Below are 15,184 nucleotides of genomic sequence, written 5' to 3'. Positions count from 1 at the left end.
CGCTGTTCCCAGCCTGCACACCCACAGTGTAAGCACCTACTGTCTCTGGGAGGGGTCTCTCTTTTGCATATGGCCAAGGAGACCTCACTGGGGGGCCATCAGGGCCGTAGTAGCAGCCGGAACTCTTATTCCTGTACCAAGGATGAGAGACACAGACGTCACTGCCCCCCGACCCCTGCAGATGAGCTGTTACTCCAGGCAGGCAGGCCAGGGGCTCCCATTCGTACTTTTTTTTTTTGTTTGTAAAGATAGGGTCTCACTCTGTCACCCTGGCTGGAGTGCAATGACGTGATCACGGCTCACTGTCACCTTGAACTCCTGGGCTCAAGCAATCCTCCCACTTGAGCCTCCCAAGGAGCTAGAACTACAGGTGTGTACCACCATACCTAGCTGGGGACCTCTCACTTGGAGACCTGAGTTCTAGTCCCCAACAGGCTGGTGAATCACTGTCAAGTGGCTCCATCTCCCCATCTGTAAAATGGGACCCGGATCTACCCACTGAGGACAGACACTGGGAGCACCTGATCAGGTAACAGAAGCAAAAGGTGAAGTGTCCGCTAACAGCAGCAGCTTTCCTTTATCACACACCTACTAGGTGTCAAGCATGGTGTCACTCTCCACATACCAGACGTCTGTCATCCTCACAACAACCTGTAAACTGGCTATTATTGGCCTCATCTCATGAACGGCAAAACTAAGGCCTTCAGAGAGGTTCACCTACTTGTTCAAAGCCACAGAGCACAGTCTGACATACTAGGTTCATCGGGATGTCCAACTCGGGGTGGGGTAAGGGGTAGGAATGAGGACGCCCTCAGAGACCAAGGTTTGCATGGGCAGTCCAGGGACAAACACACGCTCTGCACGTCATCAGCAACTCATTCAAATTGTTAATAAAAGTTACCCCAAACTTGGAAGCCAGGCAAAAAGATTTCTGCATGCCCTGTCAATGTCATACTCCATGCTAAAACTAGGAATTGGGAAACTCCATGGGCCAAATGGCCCACTGCTGTTTATTGTAAAGAAAAAAAAAAGAAAGAAAGCAAATAAGTAAAAGTTTTATTGGAACAGTGCCAGACAAGTATGGCCCACAAGGCTGGAAATACTTATTATCTGCACTTTACAGAAAGGATTTCTTTGGCCTGGTCTAGAGTATTATCAAATGTCTTGGTTTCACTTACTATGTATTATTGATTAGAGCCTCGTTGCAACAAAGTCAGATGTTAACTTGTAGAAAATAGAAAAGTTGCAAATTATGTTTGTTCAATAGAGAAGCAAATGCTAGCTGTAGAAAAAAAAACTCTCAAAGGTCATGAATTTTGTTTTGCTCTGTTGAATTGGTGCTCACCAGTTTTCTATTCAACTTTGCCGTCTTAGGCTAGCCTTCTTTACCCTACTGACCCTCACACTGGTCTCTGTATTCTCCCCCATTTAACCAGCAGTACCATCTCGCGGTTTAGCATTATCAAGTTAAATGGATCTCAGCTACGTGCTCAGTGTGTATTTATGCAAGAGTGACGCTTTCAGCTTTTTGGAAATGACCCTTTGCTGGACACCGATGATGCCCGCCTGGTGGATGGTTAGCAAAGCAGCTTCTGGACCCCAGCGGCACACATGACATTCCCAGGAGGTGGCGCACGCAGCAGCAAACCGGTACCTTGGCATCCTGGTGGCTGCGGGAAGCCAAAGCAATCTGCCTGGCCAGCTTCAGGGCTTCTATCCGCATGATGGCAAACTCTAACTCCTCCTGCCCGCAGGGAGTGTGGGCAAACCGCAGGGAAATGCATCAAGACAGACGTCAATGGTTTCCACATCCGAGAAATGAACGTGCCACGAAAATGTGTCATGACAGGCACTCGGGAAAAACACGCGCTCCATCTTTCTCTCACAATTAGCACCTCAGCAGATCATGAAATAAGCATTTAATTTCCTTTTCTAAAAACCACCCTTGTGATTGTCTGTCAGGAAGTATTGTGCAGTTGAATACAAAATGATTTTCAAAATGGGATCAAAATTTTTACTGTTCTCTTTTCTTTGATTTCTTTCCCTTTTTCTTTCTTAAGGTAAAGTTGGCCAACAGTTTCCATGAATGGAGCTGCATCTCTCATATGGCTGTTAATAGTCTCTCTAGGTTTACTCTGAACATCCTAGTCTAGAGAATATCAAATTAAGTTGTCAAATTTAAAGCATAGAGTACATCACTGTTTTTGGTTCCAGATGCAAGACTGAGCCCAGATGTTATCTCACTGGGAGTCTGAGATAGCCACGTATATATATAAACAGCTTGGCCCAGTGGTGATCTAATATTCTTGGTTCAGTGAATAAATCACAGAAACTGCTTTGGGGGCTATCAACGCTTCTAAATAATGACTATTTGGGCCCAGTTTCTAAACTGAAATAGAAACGGTTTGTTCAATATGTAATCACACAATTTATATCACTTTGGTACCGTGGGTAAAGAACGTCACGTATACCATTCTTTGAAGGAAGATACGTCAGTGGGAACATTCTCGGCAGTTCCTCATCAAATCCTGCCTCATTTCATTTGGGCCTCGGGGGTTCATTCTCTACTGAGGTTTTCACAAACTCCCAAAAGGTCACACGTGGGCTACAAACCTGAAGTTTCTGAGCGAATAGTGGGGGGTTCTTTTCTGCTAAGTCGGGCTCCAGATAGTCAAGTGCACCACAGAGAGAGGCGGGGTGAGCTAGCCTGCTGAGGAGGGCGTCAGCAGAGGCAAAGGAGCCCTCGGGAGCTGTCTGAACGCCGGCAGAGAGGAGGACACACAAGAAAAATAGAGGAGAACAGAGAGTGATATTGATTCCAAGCAAGGGCCACAGAGCCATTTGCTGGACATTTCTGCCTTGAGGCTAAAGAGAGTATCAATTAGCTGCCATTACTTGTGGTTTCATCTAGACTAATTCCCACATGCTGACAATGGACATCTTGAGATTGGCAGACCCCACACCCTCCCCAAAAGCGCAGCCTTCAGTGTCCTCCCACTCCCACGCCACCCTCACTCCCTGGTCAGTGAGTGGCAGCTAGCTCGTAGAAGGTGAAAGGCCAGTTAGCTGGTGGGTTTTCCAAACATAACATAACTCTTCAAGAAATACTTTCCAATATATATATACAGGAAGTAAGGTTTTGGTAAAGGTCATTTTCTAAATCATGGAAAGATGATTTCAAATGAAAAAGTATCTTCTGATAGATCAGAAAGACTTCAGAATCAGAAGCCAGCTTTGTAGAAGGTGAATCATGGACATGTGCTTCAGAGTATTAATGTGACAGATTGATTCACATCTAGACCCTCTTTTTACTATTGTTGTTCTAGTATCCACTCCAGCATCCAACTGTCAGACACACAGTACGTGCTCAATAAACATTTGATGCATGAGAGAAATGGCCTACTAACACAGAACAAAAATAACACACTAAATCAAGGGCTTCACACCTGCTTAGGGATTGCTGGGCAGGAGGTAGACGAAATAAAACTAAAATCCACCTAGAAGGATGGTGCATTTCAGATGTGTGGAAGACCATGGCATGGGCATCACTTAGTTTGGGGAAGGCAGAAGACCATGTGATACGTGTGCTGTGCAGGGACTCGGGGGTAGGTGAGCCCTTCAGCTCAGCTCTATTTGCTCTGCAAGACCCCAGCAGGGCTTGGGGACAGGAAAAGTCCTGGTCTTTGAACAGGAGAAACTCCCATCACTAAGTCCCAGGAAAACTAACTTTCCCAAAAAAGGGTCCCCTGCCCTCTGTCAAGGATGAAGCTGCAGAAGACTGCTTAACGACTGTTCCAAAGCAACAATCCGTCCTAAGGGGCGAAAAATGGAAACTAAATAACCCTGAAGGCATATAAACTACTTAAGTGTGAAATGCAAAACCACACTGGTATGAACAGAGAACCTTCCCCTCATCCTCATGGTATGGGATCGCCCAGGTTGGCTTCTGTGGTCCAGGAGTCAGGGTGGGACCCATGGCAGGTACCAGGTGAGTGTTGCTCTGAAGGCCTGGCCTTCTTGATGACAATACACAGCTAGCCCTGTGATCTGGGGGCCCTCCAACTCCACTTACAATTTCAATCGCCTCTGAAGGGGTGCCCAAGCCCATGGCCTCCAGTTCCTTCTGGGAGGGTTTCTCCGACACCTGCAAGTGTGGCTCTTGGTTAGGGGCCAGTCCTCGTGGGACAGGATGCTGGGCTTTTGTAGCAGCGTTCACAAGGGCTTCAGTCTCTTCAAAACTTGACCTGGGGGAAGCAAAGGGCATCTTCAGTCTTCTCACTGGGAAACCCACTGAAATCAACCAGGATCCCCTGACCATGTTGATATCACAAGGAATCCTGGACTTCCCGAGGGATATGGGCCAGGTCTCCAGTGGCCATGCAGCCTCTAGACTGGGCAGTCACCCCCGGACCAAGAGTCAAGCGAGGGGCAGAAGTACAGATGCCACTGGCTATAGACCCAAGCTCCGGAGTTTGGCAGACCACCAGCTGCCTGGTTGTGGACTCTGGGGAAGTGACTGGGTACCGTGCCTCCAATTCCTTCTCTTTAAGATGGAGACAATGGACCTCTCTGTGAAGATTAAATGAGATGCTGCATGCCTGTAAAGCACTTAACGCGGTACCTGTCACCTGGTGCCGCTACTGTTTTAGTAACGTAACCACCATCATCATAGTTCTCACCACCTTGGGCAGCCTGCAAAGTCTCTTTTGTAAGTTTGAGAAGTCAGTGCTAGCACTTTCACTCCCGCTTAAAGGGGCAGGCAGACAAAAATAGGCTGGTCCAAATCTTACAGCAATGCCCACACTTACTTGATCAAACAATGCGTTGCTCCAAACATTAGCCCTCATAAATGCAAACATGAACACCCATATCAATAATGTACATTTACCAGGCACTTGAAGTGTGCCAGGTACTTCAACAAGAGCTTTACACACAGCATCCCTCTGGAAGACAGAGTGCCCTCTCCCCCTCGCACAGCTGGGGGAGGCCCTGGAAGACTGATAGCCTCCTTTAATCTTCATAAAATCCCTGCAAGGTCCGTTTCATTATTACTTTTACTTTACATGCAAGGGAACTGAGGCCCAGGAGAGCCAAGTACCTCACATCAGGTCACACAACCAGGAGGGGGTCCTGGGGTCAAGCTCTGAATGCTGGACCACAGTGTCCCCCTTTAGATAAATGATGGAATAAGGTGTGTGTGTGCTGGGCAAGATTATAGGGTGTGGGTCACACAGTCAGCTGCTGAAGGATTTTTCTTTAGTCCAAAGGGCAGCCAGTAACAAAACCAATGTGTTTATGTCCCTGTGGACATTCAGAGAGACTAAAGTGTGGGCTGGCCAGGTACTATGGCCTGTAATGCCTGTAAGGCATGTACTGTGGCCAGGTACATGCCTGTAATTCCAGCATTTTGGGAGGCTGAGGTGGGAGAAGCCCTTGAGCCCAGGAGTTTGAAACAAGCCTGGGCATCATAGTGAGACCCTGTCTCTATTAAAAAGAAAAAAAATTATGTGGCTTGTCAGCTGCCTGAATCTATGCACTGAAATGAAGTCAAAATAACAGCATGAAGGCGCTCAGAGGCTCTGGAACATCCAGCATGATGTGTAACTCTCTCATCACGGAAGTCATACCCTGAACACGGCGTCGGGGACTCTGACATGCGGACGGGAGTTGACTTGACGGGGCTCTCCTGAGAAGTGTCAAACATAAGGTACAAGGCCTGCTTCTTCGGGGCGTCATCGTCCTGCTGCAGGGATCAAAGTCACATATCAGCTTGGGTACAGCTGGCCTGAACGTGCAACTGAGATGAAAACCACAGCACTCTTCAACAGGGAACAAATAACCCACCAGGGTAAAGCCTTCATTGTTCTGGAGCCACCAGAAAGAAAGGAGGAAGTGGGGCCTGATTAGGAGTGGGGGGGGGGGCGCGGGAGGGAAGGAGGATGCAGAGAAAGTACAACTGAGTTCAAGTAGGAACGTGCGCCAGTGGAGAAGACTCCACGGCATTGGTGAGCTGGACTTTGTTCAATTCACCAACATTTTCTGAGCACCTTCTCTGGGCCAGGAGCTGCGCTGGCCACTGCAGATAAACAGAGAGGTAGGGCAAGAGCCCAGATCTGGACCGTAGCTGAATGAGCCCAGGGCAGGGGCAGGGCCTGGAGAGCAGCTCAGCTGGACTAGAAACAGGGCTGTGGGATGTCAAGCCCCAAAATGGAAACTGGCATCTCTCGGTGATGCCTTGAAAGATCCCCTCCACATGCCCTGCTGGGGTCCCCAAAGAAGTCCTTGCAATGGCCGGCAGGCATGCTGCTCTGCACCGCCATGAAATCTCTGGGTGGCTCTGCTGTTCCCGAGCAGGGCATGCTCCTCACAAAATTCATCCGCGAGGCCTGCCAATGCACCAGGCAGTGGGTGGTGGCACAAGAGGAAGGGGCCCCTTGTGGTTTCAATCCATTTAAATCAAAGATCTCAAAACACATGACAGTTCCCCTTCAGTGGTAAAATGTGTCACCCTCAGTATTATGTATATGGCCTCAGCTACTGGGGCCTCAGTTGTGATTACAGAGCTAAGCTCTTTAAGCAACACACCAGGGGATGATGACAAAGCCCACGCACTATACTCGGGCAGCTGTGATCTCACTGACGTGGCGCTTGTGTTAAGCCTGTGCCGGGGGACATTCTCCCACCCAACCTTCAGGTCTAACTTACAGCAACCTGCAGTTTGGAAGCAGTAACCCCAGCATCAATGACTCATGCAAAGTAAGATAAAGAGCAACACGTCCAGGACTGTGTAGTGCTGCAAGCAAGCCCTCCTGTGTGCCACACGTCTCCGAGGGCATCGCTGACAGCAGCAAGAGGTCACCCTTGGAATAACATGCCCCAGGGCAGCAGGTATTATGCCAGGAAAGACAGTGCCCATCATAACCTCTTAAAATGAAAACCCAGGGAGAAAGGCTTATTGCCCAGAGAAAATATTCAGTTACTTAAAATAACTTCTCAAAAACAGCTAATCGTATACCCGAAAAACCACCACTACTTCATTTTATTTTATTATTTTAAAGAAATCTCTAGCTCTTTCTCAGTCTAAGAAAGTAGTTCTGCTGGACATCTAATTGCATTCTATGATTTTCTCCCTGAAAATGTCAAACGAAGTGGATTGAGTACAAACCTCAACCCCCCAGCCCCAGTCCATCATCGCTGTGCACCCGGGAAGCTGTGTACACAGAGAGCACTCGATTTGGGGTCTGAGCTCCCAGAGACGCTCTGCACAGGGGAGGAGGCCCCTGAAGGCAGGAAAGCGAGTCCCCTAAGTGGCCCGAGGCAGAAGAACTTACAGGTAAGGAGGAGCCAATTTTTTCCATATATTCAATTTCATAGGAGTTTCTGTAATCCAACTCTGCAAAAACAAGAACAAACACAAACACACAAAAAAACAAAAGATCAGGTTAGCGCCAGAGGAGAAAAATGGGAAGATCTGAGCCAGGCAGGGTTGTTGCTATCCCGACTCTGGGCTGACGGTGTCCACTGCCTAGAGACCTCTGATACAGCCTGAAGCAAAGGCCCAGCTTGGCTATTTTCAGACAATTGGTAAACGTCTTGCTGTAAAGGGGCTTCTGCCATTAGGGAGGCTGAGAAGGTCTTGAGGAATTCCAAGGCAAGACCAAGCATAGCCCAAGTGTGGCCAGACCTGAGTGCTCTGTGTTGAGTGTTCCCATAAGACAGCCTGTGCATTCTGGGTGCTGGTTTCCTCTGTAACTCTCATGTGCAACACGTGGGATGATACATCCTCATGACGTTTGGGAACTGGACCCTTACTTGCCCCCTCTGGGTATTCGGCTCTGGCCACCCTCTGAAGTGAGGGAAGAACGATATTGTTCCTTCAGTGCTGCTGGTAAGAGAAGCTTTGCAAGTCACCTGGAGCCTTTCCCAGGGGTCTACCAGTGTCTTCAGGGCTGGTCCAAATCTATTTTCAAACACAAAGACTAGTAAAGTCCAATGGGTGGAGAAATGACCTGTTTAAAATTGATTGGTGAAAATCCCATACGCTCAATGGAGATGGCAAACACCACTGCCTGCCTCCAGTACCTGGAAACTGAGCTGACACTCAACTGAATTCCCCGTCCAGCAAACGAATGGAGCACCTCCTATATGCTTCGCACTATGCCGGGCATAGTAGATAAGGTGGTGGATAAGACCAGAATGGACTTTTGTCCTCACAGAAGCCACAATCTAGAGCTACCAGGTGCCTCTTTTCTACTAACATAGAAAGCCAAGAGGTGAAGAGTGACCTGCTCAGAAACCCACTGTGAAAAAGCATCAGTGGCAATTCATCAAGTTTAATCTTTCAACTTCTTTAAAGATGAAAATAAAGATAAACAGCAGTTCTGGTTTAAAGCCCCTTTATTTCTGCCTATTGTTAAAGGCATCATCCAAAAACTATGAGCTTTAAAATGAGATATTTCCTGGAGGACTTTCTTAAAACCTGCAAATGGCTGAATAACCCCAACTACTTAAACAACTGGACAATCTTTCAGGAATCTCTGAATCTCCCTTAGTGAGGCAAACATATCCTTCTACTCGGCATGGCCAGGTCATGAGATCAAAGACAGTTTTGTGGATTGAAGGCCAGAAAGCCCTGTTGCATCCTGAATAGAGATGACTGGAGAAAGTGTGTTTCCAACTCTCACACCAAGCCTGAACCCCAGGGTCTGCCCCAGCTTAAGACAGAAGCATTAATTCGTAAAGTCTTAATCGCCTCCTCACCTTAAAAATGAGAAGCAGGACAGGGCACAGAGGCTCACACCTATAATCCCAGCACTTTGGGAAGCTGAGGCTAGCGGATCATTTGAGGTCAGGAGTTCAAGACCAGCCTGGCCAACTCCATCTCTACTAAAAATACAAAAATCAGCTGGGGGCACACCTATAGTCCCAGCTACTTGGGAGGCTAAGGCAGAAGAATCACCAGAACCCAGGAGGCAGAAGTTGCAGTGAGCCAAGATTGCACCACTGCATTCCAGCCTGGGTAACAGAGCGAGACTGCTTCCAAAAAAAAGAGAGAGAGAGAAGGAGGAAGGAGACAGGGATGGACGAGGTGATATTTAGGGTCTCTCCCTGATCTATCTATCACTTTCCAAGTATAAAACCCTGGGACTATCATTTTACTGTTCTTTTATAAGCTGTTTAAGTTGAAAAAATAATAGTGAATCAGCTGCCTCTTCTAAGGTATCATTACAATTCCCAAGGCATTACAAGCCCTAAATTATTTAACAGAAATCTTTAGGCACACTCCAATACAGTACAGGGCACCCAGGACACACCAAACGAGCAACAGACCACCGCAGAGTTTTTCCAGGGACCTGTGGCCTCAGGCGAGTGCCCAGCTCGGGTAACCAGCTCGCCTCACTAAAGCGTCCCACTTGGAACCTCAGCTCTTCTGGTGGTTGAATCTGGGTGAGTTCTAGGTCATGGAGATCACTCATCTGCCTTCTCTGCTACCTGCCAAAAGGAAGTCCCTTCCCACTGTCCTGTGTCCCTCATTCCTCCCTTCAGAAGGAACTGACGGCGCAAAAGTGGGGTTCTCTGATACCCACATTAGTGTTTGCAATTTGTGAGATGCCTGGTTTCAGAAGGCCCACAATCCCAGACGAGTGGCAGACGCCTGGAGACGCTCCTTCGGAACACACCCTGCTTGCTGCAATCACAGTCATTTGGGGTCCTGATTTATAATTTACAAAATGACCTAGACAGGATGTAAGAAAAACAAATACTTCCTTCTGTCATCTTGGGTGATCTCTGATCCTTTGAGAAAACATCTTTCTGAACTTGGTTTTCAAAATTTCACTCATCTGCTTCAAATCCTAAGCCTCAAAGGGCAGGCACAGAGGTGAAGCCACATCCAATTTCAGCCCCATTTTCACACCATGCCACACACAGCTGGTAGGCCAGGAAGGGTGATGCCACCATACCAAGTGGCACATCATATTCTCAACTGGAGGAGACGGCCCTTGCTAGCGTGTGTGGCTGCTCCCAGCTGAAGAGGCTCAGTTATTATTCCCCGGTCCCGTCATTTCTGAGGGCTGCTTTTGGTAATTATTTCCTACGGGGGCACTGCACAGCGAGAGGGCTTCGGTGCTGCTTTCATCTGACTCTAGTTGCCGGGCACTTGCTGGGAACAGGAAAGAGCCTCAGCAGAAGCCAGAAGGATGCCACTGAGTCTAGGTCTCTGTTCCCAGGATCAGGGAAGCCAACTCACCCGATGTCTCCTGGCCTATTGTCTTATCTAACAAGTGGAGCTCAAAGAGCCTACATTTTGTAGGCTAAAATGAAATACTTTAAGATAAAAATCCTTCTCTGGGTTACACAAATGTAAAGGAGCATGATCAGATATATTCCTGCTCATGGCTAGTATTTTTGGAACTTTTAACCTAAGTGATGTTACGTTAGGGGAGAAGAAAAGAGTCCAGGGAAACAGACAGAGGCTGCTCCCAGCTTCCCCACCATCACCCTTCTAAGTGTCTGCAGTGTGACAGAGACGGTGCCTGCCGTTAAAGAACAGCTGCGGCTTCCAAGGAGGGCGCTTTCCCCTCTGTCAGAGTGGGAAGGAGGGACTAACAGAGCTGTGTTAAAGGACACAGGGAAATTGGGTGGCCACCAGAGTCACTGAGACTTGTGACTCTAAAACAACTGCACTCTGTCAGGGTCTCTTGGACAGCCAGAAGAGGACTCAGCTGTGTAGACCAATGGTTCCTAATCTTTTCCTCCACAAGAACCACATGGGTTAAGTTTTCTCCCACCGCATCATGCTTTAAAAGACTGCACCAAAAAAGGGCATTTGCTAAGCAACCATGCAAAGAAAACCATTTATAACTGTCAATGAGTTCTTCATCCGTGGAAGATGACCAGTGTCATCCTAGTGAGTTGATACGATTACAGCCCAAGTATGGTATTTTAATCCCCTGGGCATCTTTCTAAACTAGTTACACTCAGGTGTTTTGAAATATTAAAGACAACTTGAAGCTCTTCAACACTCCACTCCTACGGACCTAGGTAGGAAAGTGTGATTAGTCAATAGCCTCATTCTACAGGCGAAGGCAGCAAGCCTTCTCCACACTCACAGAAAGAGCACAGCTGTTAAGTCAGGCAGACCTGGCTCTCCACGGATTTGTGCCAGAACACCGGGGGAGTCACTAACAGCTCCAAGCTCTGAATCCTTGTTCTTAAAATGGGGAATTGTAGAAAAGCACTCAGCAGACTGAGAGGATGAAATGAAATCATATGAGCATAGAAGACTGCACAGCTCAAAGTAAGTCCTCACCCAATGACAGGTCCTAGCTTATTATTGTTACCTATAGAATTAATACAATAGCGAATATGTATTTAAATCATAATTATTATTTCTCACTCAACATTTCCTTTTCCTACGGTTGATGACTTCATTGTAAGAGTCTCAGATCACAGCTGGGGCCCCGCACGGATTCTTTCTGATGATCACATCAGCACCCCTGAGTGTGTGTCTGGTGCTGCTAGACCGGACCTCATTACATTAACGGTATTTCCACATCCAGATGCTGGAGGGACCCTGGGTGTGTGAGCGAGGTGGATGCAGCGGGGCCGCACCTCCTGAAACTGCAACTGTTGTGTCTTCACACTGATGAAGGATTTTTGATTGTCTACCAACAAAAATTATAGTCATGACTTCCCAAATCTTCCCATTTTCTAAGGTAATGGGTTTAACCAAGTTTTGTTCCAAACTCATGTATTTACATATTTGTTCAATTTGTACAGAAACAAACAACTGTCAAATATGTCACTCAGCTAGTAAGTTGTCTGTTTCAGTAGTGTGGAAGATGGACAAATAAATGCCACCATCGAATAAGGTACATATTAGCCCTAAAAGTACTGTTAGTATTTTTATATTTTCTAAGGGAAAAAAATGCATGTATTTGGTTCCTGATAGGAAAACTAAAGACACACACATATCAAAATCATATGCCTAGCTCAAATTGGCATTTTTTTTTTTTTTTTTTTTTTTTTTTTTTTTTGAGACAGAGTCTCACTCTGTCACCCAGGCTGGAGTGCAGTGACGTGATCTCAGCTCACTGCAACCTCTGCCTCCTGGGTTCAAGCGATTCTCCTGCCTCAGCCTCCCTAGTAGCTGGGATTACAGGTGCCCACCACCATGCCTGGCTAATTTTTGTATTTTTAGTAGAGACGGGGGTTTCTCCATGTTGGCCAGGCTGGTCTCGAACTCCTGACCTCAAGTGATCTGCCTGCCTCAGCCTCCTAAAGTGCTGAGATTACAGGTGTGAGCCACCACGCCCGGCCCCAACCTCAGGATGGTTTCCAAATGCTTTTCTCCGACATTTAGAAATTTCTTACCAAGCTCAAGAGATGTGACCCATCATAGGTGCTATCAAAATGACCAAGTCTGATGCCTGTGCTCAAATGTCCCTTGCTGCCTCTGGGATGTAAAGTCTCTTCCCCACAACGCTCCACACCCGATGCAGGTGATGCCCATTGCAAGATCAAATTGCCGAGCTGATACTACTAAGCTGTTGACCTGCCTGACCTTGTATTAACTTTATTTCACAAACCTGACTTTAGCCCCATGACATTGAGGGTGCTGTAAGGAACAAAGATGAACCTGACAAAGTTCTTGCCTTCAGGAAACATACAAGCTAGTTGGGAAGCAAGAAATGCACACACATCATTTTGGTGTTACATACCCCCAGCTCAGCCCAGACCAAACATTGAAGGTGGGCGGAGCCAGGATCCCACGTCCAGGGAAAGGCTGGGAGGAGGCAGCACTAAGGAAAGGGTGGGAAACAGGGATAAGGTCTGGGGAGTGCAGTGCGGGTAGGGGGAAGGGTGTTCCAGCAGGCGGGGTCTGCAGCAGCACTGCAGAGGCAGCTGAGTAAGGGGTCTTCCAGGAAGAGGCTCCTGCCTCGGATGCAAGTGCAGAGGGAAATGAGGAACCAAGGGAGGCTGAGGCCAGATCACAGGGCCTCTGGGGTCAGGCGAGAGCAAGATGGTCACTTTTATTTTTTTCTATTTATTTATTTATTTGAGAGAGTCTCACTGTCACCCAGGCTGGAGTGCAGTGGCACAATCTCAGCTCACTGCAACCTCTGTCTCCTGGGCTCAAGCAATCCTCCCGCCTCAGCTTCCTGAGTAGCTGGGACCACCGGGACACACCACCATGCCCAGATAATTTTTTGTACTTTTGGTAGAGACAGTGTTTTGCCATGTTGCAAAATGAATCCAGCCTGGACAACAAGAGTGAAACCCCGTCTCAAAAAAAAAAAAAAAAAAAAAAAAAAGAAAGAAAGAAAGAAAGAACACTGAAATTGAATACACACAGGAGGAAGGAGGATATAATGAGATAAGCAAAGTGTGCGGAGCCCATTTCTGAAGAGGGAATCATGTCCTCTTAGCAAGCCTGGGGCGAATCTCTGGTTTGAGGCTTCATTGAAAGGTGTGGCCATAGTGTCTGAACACCATATGGGGCCTAGGAATAACGGTGGCGCCAAGCAACTCCAGGTCAGTGCCCTACACTGAAAGTATGACCTGAATGACACCCCCTGGGAGCTATGTTTATCAAAATCACAGAGGGGACACAAGCCATGGGCAAAGCTCGAGTGGGCGCTCAGGACCCACTTGGTGGAGTCCTGAGGTGGAGTTAGAGGGCGCCGTGCTGGCTCTCAGCAGGAGTCTTGGGTCGAGGGACGGTTGGTTGCAAGTCTCAGGCTGTTTTCAAACACAGCCTGAGCTTCAAGTGCAGCGGGAGACGTGCAGACAATCTCACAGTAATGATCACATGGTTACCTGGCTGAGAAGTTTCTCTCCTGGCTTTTGGCTCCCTAGGGGCAGTATTCTCCGAGGCAGACTGGGGGTCCAGCTGGCCACAGAGTTGCTTACCCTCAGTGGGTGAACTGAATTTGGTCTCGTTTACAAAGGTGGACAGGTCCGAGGGCTGCGGGTAGTCCTGTTTGTCAGCCTCCAGGTCCACAGTCATGCATGTCCACTTCTGGTTGGTGACCGCCAGCTTTTCCTCATCTGTGGCGTGGACCACCGCGGAGATCACTGGTGGTGTTTCTGGTGTAGCAGCTGGGGTGGGGTCCTGCAGAGAAGAGAAACAGTGTCTTGTCTCATCAGACTCTTGGTCAGAAACTGCTCCCACCCTCAGGTCTGGGGACCCATTAGCCAGGACAGGTCCCGGTCACAATCCTGTGCATGCTCTTCTCGGACTCTGCTCCAAATGGCCCATTAAGGAAACAGATGGACACACAGATTCTTCCCTCTCTATGAATCTCCTTTTAAAATGGTTTCAGGGAATGACCATCAATTTAAAAAAAAAAGAAATCAGGATTTTGTGTCTTGGTTACTTGAGCTTTCCTGCTAGTTTTATGACTATGACAGCTGTGGATGCTCACACAGTGCTTCAGGCTTGCATATCAATATCACCAGAATCACCTGACAATCATCACGCCAGTCCCCGGAGGCAGAAAGAGAGGGATCTTATCTCCATTTCCATAGGAGAGTGGGAAGTGGAGTAGGGCAGAGTGGGAACCTAGAGAGGTCAGGGCAGAGCTACAGCTGGGAGCTGAGCCCCTATCCCCAGGGCTGAGTGCTTCCCTCCACTGCCCCCACCATGGCCAGGGTCTGTAGGCTGGGGCTTTGCTGGCTCAGACTTGGAGGTGTGGCAGGTCTGCTTGTTTTATGACCCAGAAATTAGCCCTAACCGTATGACTGACAGGCTTGAGGATAACTTTCCTTGGTCTGTAAACAGGGTAGAAGAAATGGAATCTATCTGATGGAGGAACTGGTAAGAGGGACTCTAAGAAAGAACCCAAGCCCCATTTCTTCAGGGGAGGGGGGGTTCCCTTTCCTTCCCACTCCAATTTTGGCTGCACAATTCAGTGCTCCTGACACTTGCTGAGTTTTTTCACCTTCTCACTGCGTATTTGTTCATCTCAAGAGACTCTCGACTCGACAGTCCTAGAAGTTCACAGCGGATGAACTGGCCTGAATGGAGCAGAGCGGGTCCTCTAAAGCCCAACTAACGTTTTTCCTGAACGTCTTCCTACTCTCGGGACACCCTCTGATCTTCCGCAAAGTGAAGGGATCAAAACAATGTCGGGCAAACATCGAGGGACCCTCCACACAGGAGGCAAGAAGAGGGTCTTGG

General features: G+C 48.0%; 1 protein-coding gene across 1 annotated transcript in view; it reads right to left on the bottom strand.

Moving 5' to 3' along the window:
- The window catches only part of TACC2 (transforming acidic coiled-coil containing protein 2), a 261,013-nt gene that overhangs the window by 23,225 nt on the left and 222,604 nt on the right, over positions 1-15,184 (bottom strand). Inside the window, 6 exon segments of the mRNA XM_030940741.1 lie at positions 1,655-1,744; positions 2,614-2,754; positions 4,073-4,244; positions 5,628-5,743; positions 7,332-7,393; positions 13,915-14,116. Of these exon segments, the coding sequence (XP_030796601.1) occupies positions 1,655-1,744; positions 2,614-2,754; positions 4,073-4,244; positions 5,628-5,743; positions 7,332-7,393; positions 13,915-14,116 (783 nt within the window).

The sequence above is a fragment of the Rhinopithecus roxellana genome, chromosome 11, assembly GCF_007565055.1.
Source record: "Rhinopithecus roxellana isolate Shanxi Qingling chromosome 11, ASM756505v1, whole genome shotgun sequence".
In the NCBI taxonomy this organism is placed as follows: Eukaryota; Metazoa; Chordata; class Mammalia; order Primates; family Cercopithecidae; genus Rhinopithecus; species Rhinopithecus roxellana.
The sequence above is the reverse complement of the archived record's forward strand: the minus strand, read 5'-3'. Positions and strand labels throughout refer to the sequence as shown.